General features: G+C 37.4%; 1 protein-coding gene and 1 pseudogene across 4 annotated transcripts in view; one reads left to right on the forward strand and one right to left on the reverse strand.

Annotated features, from left to right (window-relative positions):
- The window catches only part of il1rl1 (interleukin 1 receptor-like 1), a 76379-nt gene that overhangs the window by 33222 nt on the left and 28583 nt on the right, over positions 1-14574 (forward strand). For 3 of the 4 annotated variants that reach the window (XM_046844536.1, XM_046844538.1, XM_046844532.1), the window contains exons 2-8: positions 960-1032; positions 1316-1559; positions 2464-2626; positions 2993-3143; positions 3229-3300; positions 3381-3486; positions 7386-7519. In XM_046844536.1, coding sequence (XP_046700492.1) covers positions 960-1032; positions 1316-1559; positions 2464-2626; positions 2993-3143; positions 3229-3300; positions 3381-3486; positions 7386-7519 — 943 coding nt within the window. The remainder of the gene's footprint in view (positions 1-959; positions 1033-1315; positions 1560-2463; positions 2627-2992; positions 3144-3228; positions 3301-3380; positions 3487-7385; positions 7520-14574) is intronic. The other variant, XM_046844537.1, reaches the window with a different exon arrangement.
- LOC124382266 lies at positions 9472-11575 on the reverse strand (annotated as a pseudogene).

Below are 14574 nucleotides of genomic sequence, written 5' to 3' on the forward strand. Positions count from 1 at the left end.
TCCGAGCACGCGCACTCCGTCTGTGACGGACGTTTTTAAAAAGGCAGGAAGTTTCCCAGTGATAGTGTTGTATTGTATCTTTAAGCAGTTGCACTTTTTCTGAATGCACTTTGTTTTTATGAAAGAACATGTTTAATTTTACAACCTTTCAGCAGGCCAGAGGGCCTGTACATTATTATTTAATGTACACATGAGTGCATTTAAGTTAAACATTTAAGTTTGAATTTTAATTTATTTTATCCTGTGCATTGTTGCAATGTGCTATAAATAAATATTTTCATAATTTGTAATTGATTTATTCTTTGAAACTTTGATATTAATTTATGCAATTGAAAAGCCTTGATTTTAGTAAGGTTAGTACACAGTCATAGCCATAAATGCAATGGTAATAATAATTGGCATAATTTCTTTCTGTGTTTCGGTTTCCTCTTTTTTGGTTTTCGGTTTCGGCCCAGAATTTTCATTTCGGTGCATCCCTAATATATATATATATATATATATATATATATATATATATATATATATATATATATATATATATATAATAACGTGACACTGCAGTACCAAACAATAGAAGTAGCTTTTATTTGTAATCTAAAACTGGACAGTGACATTCCATTAAATGCATATTGCTTGTTAGGCAGTGAATTTAGAGCATAGGGTAAGCTATGATATGGTATGCACAGCTAATGTGGAATAGAATCTTAGTCAATGTAATAATAAATTTAACTTCAAACAATGCAAACACTTTATAGCTCTACATTGGATCATAAATTCAAGTTCTACAGTAAAATGTACTAGAGTCCCACTCAGTATTTCAATTTCAGTGGAATAAAAACCTGTTGACAGAGTTTGCTGTCTGGAACTTAGAGCAAATACAAAGCAATTCTGATGCACTGGTGAGGAAATGAAAAAGGAGGAGACAAAAGTTCACTGTTTTCATGTGCACATTTTTACAGATGGCAGGCCTAAAGGTGATTCTTTTCTTCCTGGCTGAACTTGTCATGGCTTCTGCGTATATGAATTATTCAAGTAAGGAGAAATTAACACATCCATTAACTGATGTAACTAAAAATAAAATAGAACATATTTTGCTGTTGACACAAGAGTTCCAAAGAAGCATTCCATCCTATAAACATGCAGACTTAAGTACATATAAAATAAGATGGAGAATGTTTATTTCAGAATTAAAGATTTCAGTTCAAAATATGAGCAACATGATATAAATGATTAAATTAATAATATAGTTGGTTTTAGTGGTAAACTGATAAATAATGCACATTTAAATGTATTCCTGGTTTTTTTTTTTTTTTAGACCAGTGTGAAAGCATTTCGAATGACACTATCAAGGTGATACAGGGAGAGGCACTGCGTCTGCACTGCCCCAATTTCGACTGTGCTAATGTGAAGAACAATTCAAAGATATTTTGGTTCAAAAAAGAAAATGCTAAAATCCAGCCAATCATGATGAAGGAAAATGAACGGGTCCATTATCATGGTGGTATACTATACTTCCTGCCATTAAATCTGAATGACACAGGCCTTTACATCACACAATGGTTATTATATACGCATCTTACATATTACACACACAGACATACCGTAAAAGCTAAAGTCAGAGGTTTGCTGAACCCATTTAAAGCCATTTAAAATATATTTAATTACATTTTTATTTCAAAATTAAACAGTGGACACAGTCATAAAGTGTAAAAGCAGCTTTACAAAAAAAAAATCCCTAAAATGAACAAGTCATTGGCAACAATGGCAAGCAAAAACTCCCTAAGATGATATGATGAAGAAACCTTGAGAGGAACCGGATTTAAAAGGGAACCCATCCTCATCTGGGTGACACTAAATACCCATTCATTAAAGTTACAAACTTTCTTTCAGCTTCTTCCGTTAGGGGTTACCACAGCGGATCCTCCACACGTTTGATTTGGCACATGTTTTTACACTGAATGCCCTTCCTAACGCAACCCTCCCCATTTATCCAGGCTTGGGACCAGCACTAAGAGTGGCTGGGGTTGGTTCCCTGACCAGGGCTCGAACCCGGGCCGCAGCGGTGAGAGCGCCGCATCCTAACCACTAGACCACCAGGGAATTCATTAAAGTTACAAAACTGATCAAAAACTTTGTGAATCCATGAAAATAATCCTTATATGTTGCCTATTTTTATCTTTCCATTTGGTAACAGGGATTTTTAATAATTTTTAGTTTTAGCTTTTAGTGAAGTTTTAAGTAATCTGAAATAAAATGTAATTTAACGAATGTAATTAAGAGCTGATTACACCAAGCTTTTATAATGACTTATGACTCTACCGACAATAATATTAATAATCTGTGATATTGAATAAATACATATAAAAAGTTTACAGTCAAATCACACTGTCTGATCAGATGGTCTAATTATTCTGCCACTACTCTTAATTGGCTTAATAGCTTTTATGTCTATGTGTTTTGCAGGTGGTATGATGTAGCTCAGTGTGATGAGTTTGTAACTGAAGTTGTTGTTTATGAAAAGTTTCACCCAAATCAACTGTACCCAATTTTATCAGAACAAATACACATTCTGCCTTATGAATGTCCAGTGTGGCAAAACACAGGAGAAAACATCACCTGGTACAAGGTAAGTTCAGAAAGAGACTCTGTTGTATATTACATCGATTGACTAATTACATTCACTTATTGTCTCACCTGTATATTAAGCCACAGACTATTGTAGCAATTGACTTGTTTCTCCATCCACAACCAGTGTTTATGTTCTCCTTACATTAATTTCAGTTTTATGCACCTGATGAAGCCATTATACAACATCCTAAACCTCTTTGAAACAGCTTTGCAAGTAGATCTGCTGTATAATGCAAAACCAGAAGCTAGACAGTTTTTTTAACCATGTGAATTTCACTTTACACCAAGTCTCAGGCAACCCTAGTGTTTAAATCAGTTACAAACATGAGCGAAAGATGACTTAAATATCTGGTGTTTTCTGAAGGATTTCCGTCTGATACCTGAAAAGACTGATGTCATAATTCAAATATACCTCCTCTCAAAAGATGCTAATGGAATCTACACCTGTGTGTGCACATGGGAACATCACGGTCAGGTTTACAACTCTAGTGGATCCCGCTATATTCAGCGAAAAAGTTGAGTGCTATGAGACTATGACCACAAGTATGCTCAAATCTCACAGTATAATAACTTATTTGGACTTTTTAACGTTTTGTTTAGAAGAGATTGAAGTACCTTTTCGTCCAACCTTTCAATATCCCATCAACAACTCTGTTGACTTTGTGGACCTGGGTAAGAATCAGAGTCAATTCCTTCTCTATTAAAACCTAATTTTTATTTTTATTTTTTAATAACATACAAAACTCTTTCAGGATCAGATGTGAAGTTAGACTGCCGGGTGTTCCTTGGTATAAACATAAGGGAATCAAAAGGTGTTTACTGGATGAGGAACAACAGCAGACTGGACTGTTCCAACAGGTAAAGCAACATTATTTGACAAACAGTTATAAGATGTATGATCTTTAGGAATTTATTAAAATCATTCCTGCATTTTCTATTGAGATCTGTAATTAAACAGTGTTTGGTAATGGAGAAGAAAAGTACTAAGAATTTTTAGTTAAGTTTTGATTAATTTGTGTGCAAATAAACTACACAACTTCTGGCTCAATTTGCAAACATTTTTAAAATTTGCATTGAATGAAGCCTACAAAAACATTATAAAAGTTAACATGGACAGAGGGCTAAAAGATTATATGACTACTATATGATGAGAGGAAAGGCAAAGAAGCAGAAATGTAAGGTATTTTAAATCATTATGCCAATTAAATGGATTTCCTATGTCTAAACTGAATAGAACAAAGATCTCTGCTCTGATCATGAACACTGCATGTTTCACAAACTGTACACTGTAAAAGTGTTTTAACAGTAAAATTAATGTTTATTTAACAGTTAAATACTGTTAATGTAAATGCAAGTAAACTTAATACTTTTGGCATTGTAGCTTTGTAAAACTATTCTCTTCATTAGTTTACTTGTTATTATAGTTTTACTTTATTTCTGTCAAAACATTCTACAAAACATTCATTGTTTGACCTCACCATTTTTCAGATCAGTTGTTGCTTTGTTGGGCTCCTGGCCCTTGACTTTTTAACATTAGTTTCTATTTGGCTGTTTTTAATGTAAAGCACATTTGTTATGACAATAAAAGTCAAGAAAATTTGTCATTTGGTCATTTTGATTAACTATTATTGATTTAAGTATCACCTAATGCTATTTTTATTATGGATTGTTTTAAATTAGTTTTATTTTATTTATATATGAATATGACTTCAAAGTAACTTGATAGAGTATTAAGGAATAAAAAAAAATATGCACAAAATCTTTAGAGCTACTGCACAATTTAGGCACACAGACATCAAGAATCAGCACATGAGACTCAAGAATGGTGACTAGTAACAAACTGTCAAGGCGCAATGCATGCTAGGTGCCAGAATTGTTAAAAACTCCCCAACATGCGTTGCAGCATGAATAAGTTATCCACTATTTTTGGTTTTACGTTGATGTTATTTGATTTGTTACAACTTTTTACTAGTCTGTTTCATGGTGACCAGATTTGAGCTGGGGTTTTGTCTGTCTGTCTGTTAATTTTCCTTTTTTTCCACTAATTTTAATTTTGTTCAAGAGAAACACAAAGCAATCACTGATCTCCATTATGGTAACTTTGAATATAATACATTCTAAGTAATAATATGCTCACATGATTTAAATATTACTTTATAAACAAATGGCCATTGGCAAGTTTAAGTGCAGTCAGTTTCAACAAAAAAAATAGGAAAAAAAGAGTTAAATTGAGCTGACAGTATTATACCATTCACAGGATTTTCAGGGTTTAAGACAATTTTTACACTTTGATCGGTCACACCATGAAGTTATGGGAAAGAGTAGTGGAAGCCAGGCTGAGAGAAGAGGTGACCATCTGTGACCAACAGAATGGTTTCATGCCGAGGAAGAGCACCACAGATGCCTTATTTGCTTTGAGGATGTTGATGGAGAAGTATAGAGAAGGACAGAAGGAATTGCATTGTGTATTTGTGGATTTAGAGAAAGCATACGACAGAGTGCCAAGAGAGGAGTTGTGGTATTGTATGAGGAAGTCAGGTGTGTCAGAGAAGTATGTGAGGGTGGTGCAGGACATGTATGAGGACAGTGTGACGGCAGTGAAGTGTGCAGTAGGAACGACAGACTGGTTCAGGGTGAAGGTTGGACTGCATTAAGGATCGGCCCTGAGCCCTTTCCTGTTTGCAGTGGTGATGGACAGGTTGACGGACGAGGTCAGACAGGAGTCTCCTGGACTATGATGTTTGGATGATATTGTGATTTGTGGTGAGTAGGAAGCAGGTTGAGAAGAGCCTGGAGAGGTGGAGATATGCGCTGGAGAGAAGGGGAATGAAAGTCAGTAGGAGTAAGACAGAGTACATGTGTGTGAATGAGAGGGAGGGCAGTGGAGTGGTGCGGTTGCAGGGAGAAGAGCTGGAAAAGGTGGAGGAGTTCAGGTACCTGGGGTCAACAGTGCAAAGTAATGGAGAGTGTGTTAGAGAAGTGAAGAAAAGAGTGCAGGCAGGGTGGAGTGGGTGGAGAAGAGTGACAGGAGTGATTTGTGATAGTAGGGTATCTGCAAGAATGAAAGGGAAAGTTTTAGGACTGTGGTGAGACCTGCGATGTTGTATGGATTAGAGACAGTGGCATTGAGTAAAAGACAGGAGGCGGAGCTGGAGGTAGCAGAGCTGAAGATGTTAAGGTTTTCGTTGGGATTGACGAGGATGGACAAGATTAGAAATGAGTTTATTAGAGGGACAGCGCATGTAGGATGTTTTGGTGACAAGGTGAGGGAGGCGAGATTGAGATGGTTTGGACATGTGCAGAGGAGGGACATGAATTATATTGGTAGGAGAATGCTGAGGATGGAGCCACCAGGTAGGAGGAAAAGACCAAGGAGGAGGTTCATGGATGTGGTGAGGGAAGACATGCAGGTAGTTTGTGTGAAAGAGGCAGATGTAGAGGACAGGGTGGTATGGAGACAGATGATCCGCTGTGGCGACCCCTAATCGGAGCAGCCGAAAGAAGAAGAAGAAGAAGACAATTTTTACACTGTAAGGTACCAAGTACCAATTTAAAAGCATTTTTTGGCAAACACAGCTGCCAGTTTTATACTGTAAATTTTAAAGGATTTTTTTTTAAAGTGTAGATATTTACAAAATAAAAATAAAAAAACAGGAAAATCTAATTAAAAATTAAACGGAATCCTTTTCTGGCCCAGCTTTTTAAACATTTCCCATTATTTAATTAATACTAATCATATAAAATAAATTAAGTGTTGCATAATCTTCTTAATGACAATCTAGTTCCTGAGGGGGGTGAAAGCTAAAATCTGTTAGCACAAAGAGCTAAAACTTCACCATGGAATAATCAGCAGCAGGGCACCATCCTTTCTCCTGCAAAATATTATATATAATATACATATTCCACTATGTTGGAATTGCATCTTCATACACACACAAAGGGTTTCTGTGTTACTAATTTTCTCTTGCGAATGTAATGGTTTATTTTTAGATTTCTTTCCAATTAACTAAAGTTCTAGTTAACTAAGTTCTTATTCAGAAGTTTCTTAAAAGAATTCAATAAGTTGCAAGGCTCATATATAATTCATTTTTGACATGATTAATCTCCTTTAAAAGAGATTATGCTTAATTTTTTGTAGTGCTTAATCTGGAAAAAAAAATTATTTGACTACATGCACAAGATTTCTTGTGATTTTCATTACCATTTTCATAGTTTTTTGTGCCATTTTTTATTTCACTCAGCAGTCATTTTTCAACCTTATTTCTTTATTTTTTTATTTGTTGAAGCATTAAACTAAGTGCTAATATTTGTCAGTGACTTTTTTAAGTTTCTCCTTTTTCTGTTTTTTTCTATGGCCTTGTCTGTTTGTTTTTTTGTTGTTGTTGCTGTTCATTAAAGTTATTGTGCATTTGCTTTCACTTCCCCTTTTTATCACATATATATCTATGATAAACCACTACTTCTGCACTAAAACTATAAAAAGAAAATAAAAGATGTATGAATAACAAACATATTAAAAGATTTTTTTTTTTTAAGTTTTTTTTAATCAACTGCTTGTTCTGTGAACATAGGATCACACAGACAAGAAAATAAGAGCAAAGCAATAAGAGAGAATATTAAAGGAAAATATAAGGGGGCAAGACAGTAAAATATTATCGCTTGCAATGTGTATACACATTTACATGAAAGAGTAAATGAAAATGTATTTGTATTGAGCATGTATTTCATTTTATATTTATTGTTTTATTTTTTTCTAGAATGGACAATCTGTCAGTTCGGTCAACTTTGACGATTACCCAAGTTTCAATGAAGGACCTAGAGAATGAATATTGCTGCGTAGCCATAAGCCATTATCAATGGGCATTAGTATGTATCACCCTCAGGCCTAGAGGTAAGCTTACACAGCAAATCAGAAATGTAGTGTGGAGTAGGATAGTGCAGGACTTGGAGCAACTATAATCCATATTTATATATGAAAAAATTGGCAAAGGGTAAAAGCCAGGAAGGAACAGAACAATTAGAAAACACAGTAACAAAGAAGAAAGGATTTAGAGTTTAAGAACATGAACACACAAAAAGAATTTGTAAAAAAACCTTTGTGTGAAACAGTAAAACCTTAAGAGCTTTAATAAGTTATTTAAATAAACAGAGAGCACTTGGACACACTTGCATTACGATTTACGCACATTAAGTATGCACATGTATTTAATTACTTGATCCACACAAATACCCAGAGGAGGTTGGATTCTCTTTTGAGTTTGATTCATTATCAATTTAATATTTATATTTGTAATCCATTTATTTCTGTAAAGTTGCTTGGGGATAATGCCTTGTAAGGCGGGGAACCACCCACTGGTCCAACGACGGTTTCCAGAGGCGTGGCGAAGGATTCTCGCGCATTCTAATCTTTCCTTTCACATTAGATAATACGATTTGGATTAATGTATTACTTCATTTTTGTTATTGACCTTTTATCTGACTCCATTTAGATAAAACAATAAATATTTGCATAAGTTGTTATTTTACTAGTAGTATAATTTTGATGGATGTTTGTCTAGTTATTCTGATTAAGCTCTGGCATTACACTCGTTCATTCGGTTCACACAGTCGCACAAGATCCTAGTATGGGCCCTATAATTAACATACTGGTCAACGGTCATAAGCGAATCAGTATTGGTCGCTGCCAGAGGTTGGACTATATGCTTGCGGCCGCTCTCTGCGTGCTCAACTTTAAACATACTTTATTTAGTCCCCTTAGAGGTGACACTTAATTATTACAATAATTATTTCTAACCACAGATAATGAATAGAATAATATTGAAATAATCAGAGGTTGAGGCTGACCCTATTTAGAGTGATTAGAAATGTTACTCTAAACGGAAATACATATTGTTAGCCTCCACGCTTCTAAGTACACTTAAACTAACGCCAAGTGCTAGTCGTATCTCTAAAATCCTCAGTTGATGTGTTATTCACTATCTAACTGGGATTTAGGCCGATCCTAGCCTGATTTCCAGTCCTTACGGTAACTGCGGATGCAACGTTATTACTTGCAGTGTCAACATTTACCGAGCAACACAGAATAAAATTAAACATAACAATTTATTAACCAGGTAAGAAAATCACAATTCAAAGCCAATTTATAGTTCAATTAAAATAAAACATAAATACAAACCAATAGTATTTACATTTAAACAGGAAATATAAACCTTTCATACCTGGTACGAGACTACACACAGTAATCGTGGGATATCTGTTTACAGATTCCCTGAATTGTTGGTCAGTTCTCCTTAAATACCCAGATAGAGTAAGCATTATGTAAACATTATTTAGTCATGGAAGTTTGCATTGATTGGTTCTTACAGACCTGTGGGAGGCACCTCGCCTGTATACATCTGTAGTGGGCACGCCTTGTATAGAGTTATGTTTTCTTTAACTTTATTAAAACCTTTTTTTATTATTTGTTCTATTGCTGTGGGAATGGGACCTGTGTACCAGTCGCGATAAACCTTTGTAAAGAAATGAAACATGAACATTTTCTGTCGTTATTTACATGTGATATGACCTTTCTTACACATAATCATCCGGTGTGCTGTAGAATGTTCTGTGTTGAGGATGTAACAGGAAAAGGAGGGGAAGAGGGGTCAGACACTTGTCTGCAGATCCACCATTTGTATGGAGATGTGGTGGTCAAGACCAAGGGTAGCTCTCCGGGGAGCCTACTGTATTCCAGGAAATGTTCTGGTTCTCGAAAGGGGTTGCGGGGTCGTTAGTCCCCTGCCGTGAGTCCTGGAGGAAAACGTGTTAGGCCCACATCCTGGCCCACACCTCTCGGCATCCATGCTGTGTTCTCGGGAGGGGGCCGACCTTTTGGTCAGGATCAAGCAAAAGTCTTACAGTTTCCCCACTTGGCCCCGTGGGCGAATTTAAATAGGTTACCTGCGGGGTCAGACAAAGCAATTTATTTATTTATTTATTTATTTTTTAGAGTCTTTGGAACACGGGTATCTGCAGTGGGCTGAGGGCAAGGGCGGCGTGTGTGGATTCTTGTGTAGATCGTATGAGGTGTCTGAAGTAACAGCACTGGAGCATGGTGAAGGTGAAGATCAGGGCACTGCCAATGGCACATCCCCGGAACATCCAGTCCCACCAGGTGTAGGTGTACTGTGCTGACCGAGTGGATGAACTGGATAAAAGTTGTGCCGTCTTCGTGCCAGGTTGGTTTCAACCTGTGCTTGGTTTAGGTGGTATTCAGTTTGCAGGATCAGTCTTTGTGTCAGGTCCATCGCGTCAACCACAGCTTGGGTGCCTTGCTCATAGAAAGTGTCATCCCACCATGGTGAGGTCTCTGTGTCCAGTGGCATTCTTCCTAAAATGTTGACTTGGCCCATTGAAAGGTCCTCTGTCACTTCCAAACAGAACGAGTGATTAGCAGAGCAGGTCAGTCCTCCGTAGGTAAAGGAATTCATTTCACTGACAACGCACCACTGTGTGTGAGACACCTGGACAACATCAGAATAACCATGCAGTGACTGAACATTAATAAGTTTGGTGTTGTTGGGAGAGAAAGGTTGCAAAGTGTTACATGTACAGATAACATAATTGTGTGTTTCATGGCAACATGTGCGACTGGTAAACAAGGTCTCAGTACCCTTTTGTGTCATGTATCCAGTGAGGTGATCCCATTTAATTACCTGATCCTTCACTACCACGCCAATCGAGCGTATGGTAGTGGAATTTGGAAAACCTGATCTGGGTGTATCAAAGGAAAACTGACGAAAAATCCAATACATCCATTACATTCATTTCCTGTAAACATCATTATGGTGGATAGTAACTCAGAATATCTTACATTTTCATTTTTCCTGATTCATACCACCTATGTAGATCTAAGATGTCTATGAGGTCATTCAAAACATGTCTAGGCGTTTTGTACAGGCGAAGATCTAGGATTTCTTGTCTAGCAGCAGTGAATAGATCTTGTGCATATGTCCTACAGGCTAAGTCACGTTCAATGGTACGGGTTTGATTGAATAATGTGGCTGATCGCAGAAGCGCCTGCGCTCGGATCGAACCGCTTTTATGATATTTTCATTGCTATTTGTGATATGTTGAAAACCAGTGGCCACCTGGTTCGCAAACCATGTTGAGAATTGTGATTGTTTGGTAATTTTGTAGTTGTTAGCAATGGAATTAACTGAGCCGAAGAGACCTGCTATGTTTCCGAGTAGGTCTCGTTTTGAGCGTGCAGGTGAGATTTGCACGGCAAGTCTGTTTTTGTAGTCATAAATTAAATCATCGATTCGTGACTGTAGCCATGCATAGGTCTTATCATTGTAATCACAGTGATTGATATAAGCAGATAGGATGTTGGAAATATTGTATGATACATGTGTCATCACTAGATTCACATCATGAAATAATGTCTTGTTAATATTCCCTTTAATCAGTCCACCAGGAGGAATAGGATATAGTTTTGGACATTCCTTTGGTTTGCTATATCCACAAGTGGTTAAATTAAAACAATGTTTCATTATCCATGAGCAATTCTGTGGCCCGGTGTAATTATCTGGGTCATTGACACATTTTCCCACGCAATACATGCCTTCTCTCCGGCTAGTCCAGACAAAGGCTTCAGGTTGATTGTTATGAGGTACATATGAAGTTATATCAAATTTATATTCGGTATAACTCATATGCGTAGTGTTGATTGTTTCAGTGTGTGTACACCTATATATTGCGGGTTCTAAATTTTTGGTTAAATAACAGATTTTAGGATCTAATCCATTGTTGATTTTTTCATAGAGAGTGCGCATACTCCCAATTTTTGCTCCTGGTTCTGCTTTAAGTTGATACCAGGCCGTTATGTTGTGAAAAGATGTGCGTGCCGGTGTGTCACCTGAAATGTTTACTATAGGGAGATGGTCGGAGCCTACTTTACAGCAAATTTTAGTTTCGCAATTTGGTTCCGGTACTACTCCGGGAGGCCACGTGACTAGTTCTCTGGTTGAAAGTGTACTGAAAATGTGGATGACCTCTTAGTGTATTTCCATACCCATCTCCCACATTCCAGTGTGTGTGTGAGTGAAACCCTTTGACCCAGCTTGATGCAAGTGGGTCCAGAAACTTTCCTCGTCCGGTCTCCATGGAATTGCTGCAGTCAACCTAGGAGATGAAACAGAGAGAAACTTTAATAATTATTGATTAGCAGAACCTTTGAAGATTTTGCACTGGGACATGTGGTACCATTTCAACTTCCCCTTGACACTTATGGCCACACAGCTATTGCATAAAGCTTTTATCTCATGTGGTCCATGCCATCTGGGTGTGAATGGACCCTGTTTTATAAACACCCGAATCATGATCATGTCACCCTCGGTAAATTTGATCTCAGAAGTTGGGTTAAATTGTGCATCATTCATTAGGTCAGACTGTTGCTGTTTTAAGGTGGTTTGTGTTTGTAACACTGCCAGTCTTTGTTGTAATTGTGTTAGTACAGTCTGTTGTTTTGCAAGCACAAGGGGTCCCAGATCTGCTGGGGTAATTTCTGGGTCTATGGGTAGTTTCATGACTCTGCCTGTCATGAGTTCAAATGGGCTGATGCCTGTGGCTTTGGATGGGGTTGCTCGCAAGACTGTCAGAACTGTTGGCAGTGCATCAGTCCACCTGTTTTGATGTTGCATTATTTGTTTGGAGATGCTTTCTTTTATCGAACGATTTGCCGTTCCACCATACCTGAGCTTTGCGGCCTGTATGGAACGTGAAATCTTTGTTTGATATGTAGCATTTCACATATGTGTTTCATTATCTGACCTGTGAAGTGTGTTCCTTGGTCAGACTCGATCTGAGTTGGTGTTCCCCAGATTGGCAGGATTTGATTTGCCATTACTCGTGCCACGGTGCGTGCGCTGTTGTCGCGAGTTGGAATTGCTTCTACCCATTTAGAGAATTTATCAATTATGACGAGACAATAGCGATATCCCCCCTTGGCAGTGGGTAATGGACCAATAAAATCTAGCTGTAAGAATTCCCATGGTCCTTTGGGTGGTTCTGGGCGACACAAGTTTGTACGTCCAGTTCTACCCTGGTTGATGGTGGCACATATGAGACATGTGTTGCACCATCTCTCAATGTCTGATGCCATTTTGGCCACCAGAAGTTTTTCTGTATCAGCTGTTGTGTTTTGGGAGCTGATACATGCATAATCATGGTATAATTTAATCACTGGTTTCTGGAGGGCCTCTGGAATGATGTATTTCCCATCTCTGAGTTTATATTTTGATTTTGTTTCCAGTTTATGGCCCGTGGCAAAATACCAGGATACGTTTTAATTATTGCTCTATGTGAGATTTAGTCCCTATTCTTTTAACAGAACAAGGGTGTTTTTTAGCTTTAACGTGGCTGTTTCTATGAGTTCCTCCTCTATACTGCTTCTATAATGTCCCTGAGAATCCATGTTTCCTCTAAATTCTTATGCCCCACGGATTTCTACGGTCTCCGTCTAACAATGGGCATACCGGCCCGTTCTAATTTATGTGTCTATATTGGGTGTGCAAAACTTTCCTCAACACTTCTAATAGGCAAAAGGAACGAACTTACCATAGCAGCTGTAGGCAGAAGGAGAAGATCAAACCTCATATCTTCTGTGGGAATCCAAACTGAGTAGTCGCGTCGGAAAGATGTCACTCGCCTGTGCAGGTAGAGAGATCACGTCGGGGTCACCAACTTTGTAAGGCGGGAACCACCCACTGGTCCAACGACGGTTTCCAGAGGCGTGGCGAAGGATTCTCGCGCATTCTAATCTTTCCTTTCACATTAGATAATAAGATTTGGATTAATGTATTACTTCATTTTTGTTATTGACCTTTATCTGACTCCATTTAGATAAAACAATAAATATTTGCATAGGTTGTTATTTTACTAATAGTATAATTTTGATGGATGTTTGTCTAGTTATTCTGATTAAGCTCTGGCATTACACTCGTTCATTCGGTTCACACAGTCGCACAAGATCCTAGTATGGGCCCTATAATTAACATACTGGTCAACGGTCATAAGCGAATCAGTATTGGTCGCTGCCAGAGGTTGGACTATATGCTTGCGGCCGCTCTCTGCGTGCTCAACTTTAAACATACTTTATTTAGTCCCCTTAGAGGTGACACTTAATTATTACAATAATTATTTCTAACCACAGATAATGAATAGAATAATATTGAAATAATCAGAGGTTGAGGCTGACCCTATTTAGAGTGATTAGAAATGTTACTCTAAACGGAAATACATATTGTTAGCCTCCACGCTTCTAAGTACACTTAAACTAACGCCAAGTGCTAGTCGTATCTCTAAAATCCTCAGTTGATGTGTTATTCACTATCTAACTGGGATTTAGGCCGATCCTAGCCTGATTTCCAGTCCTTACGGTAACTGCGGATGCAACGTTATTACTTGCAGTGTCAACATTTACCGAGCAACACAGAATAAAATTAAACATAACAATTTATTAACCAGGTAAGAAAATCACAATTCAAAGCCAATTTATAGTTCAATTAAAATAAAACATAAATACAAACCAATAGTATTTACATTTAAACAGGAAATATAAACCTTTCATACCTGGTACGAGACTACACACAGTAATCGTAAGGGATATCTGTTTACAGATTCCCTGAATTGTTGGTCAGTTCTCCTTAAATACCCAGATAGAGTAAGCATTATGTAAACATTATTTAGTCATGGAAGTTTGCATTGATTGGTTCTTACAGACCTGTGGGAGGCACCTCGCCTGTATACATCTGTAGTGGGCACGCCTTGTATAGAGTTATGTTTTCTTTAACTTTATTAAAACCTTTTTATTATTTGTTCTATTGCTGTGGAATGGGACCTGTGTACCAGTCGCGATAAACCTTTGTAAAGAAATGAAACATGAACATTTTCTGTCGTTATTTA

The sequence above is a fragment of the Silurus meridionalis genome, chromosome 3, assembly GCF_014805685.1.
Source record: "Silurus meridionalis isolate SWU-2019-XX chromosome 3, ASM1480568v1, whole genome shotgun sequence".
NCBI classification, from domain to species: domain Eukaryota; kingdom Metazoa; phylum Chordata; class Actinopteri; order Siluriformes; family Siluridae; genus Silurus; species Silurus meridionalis.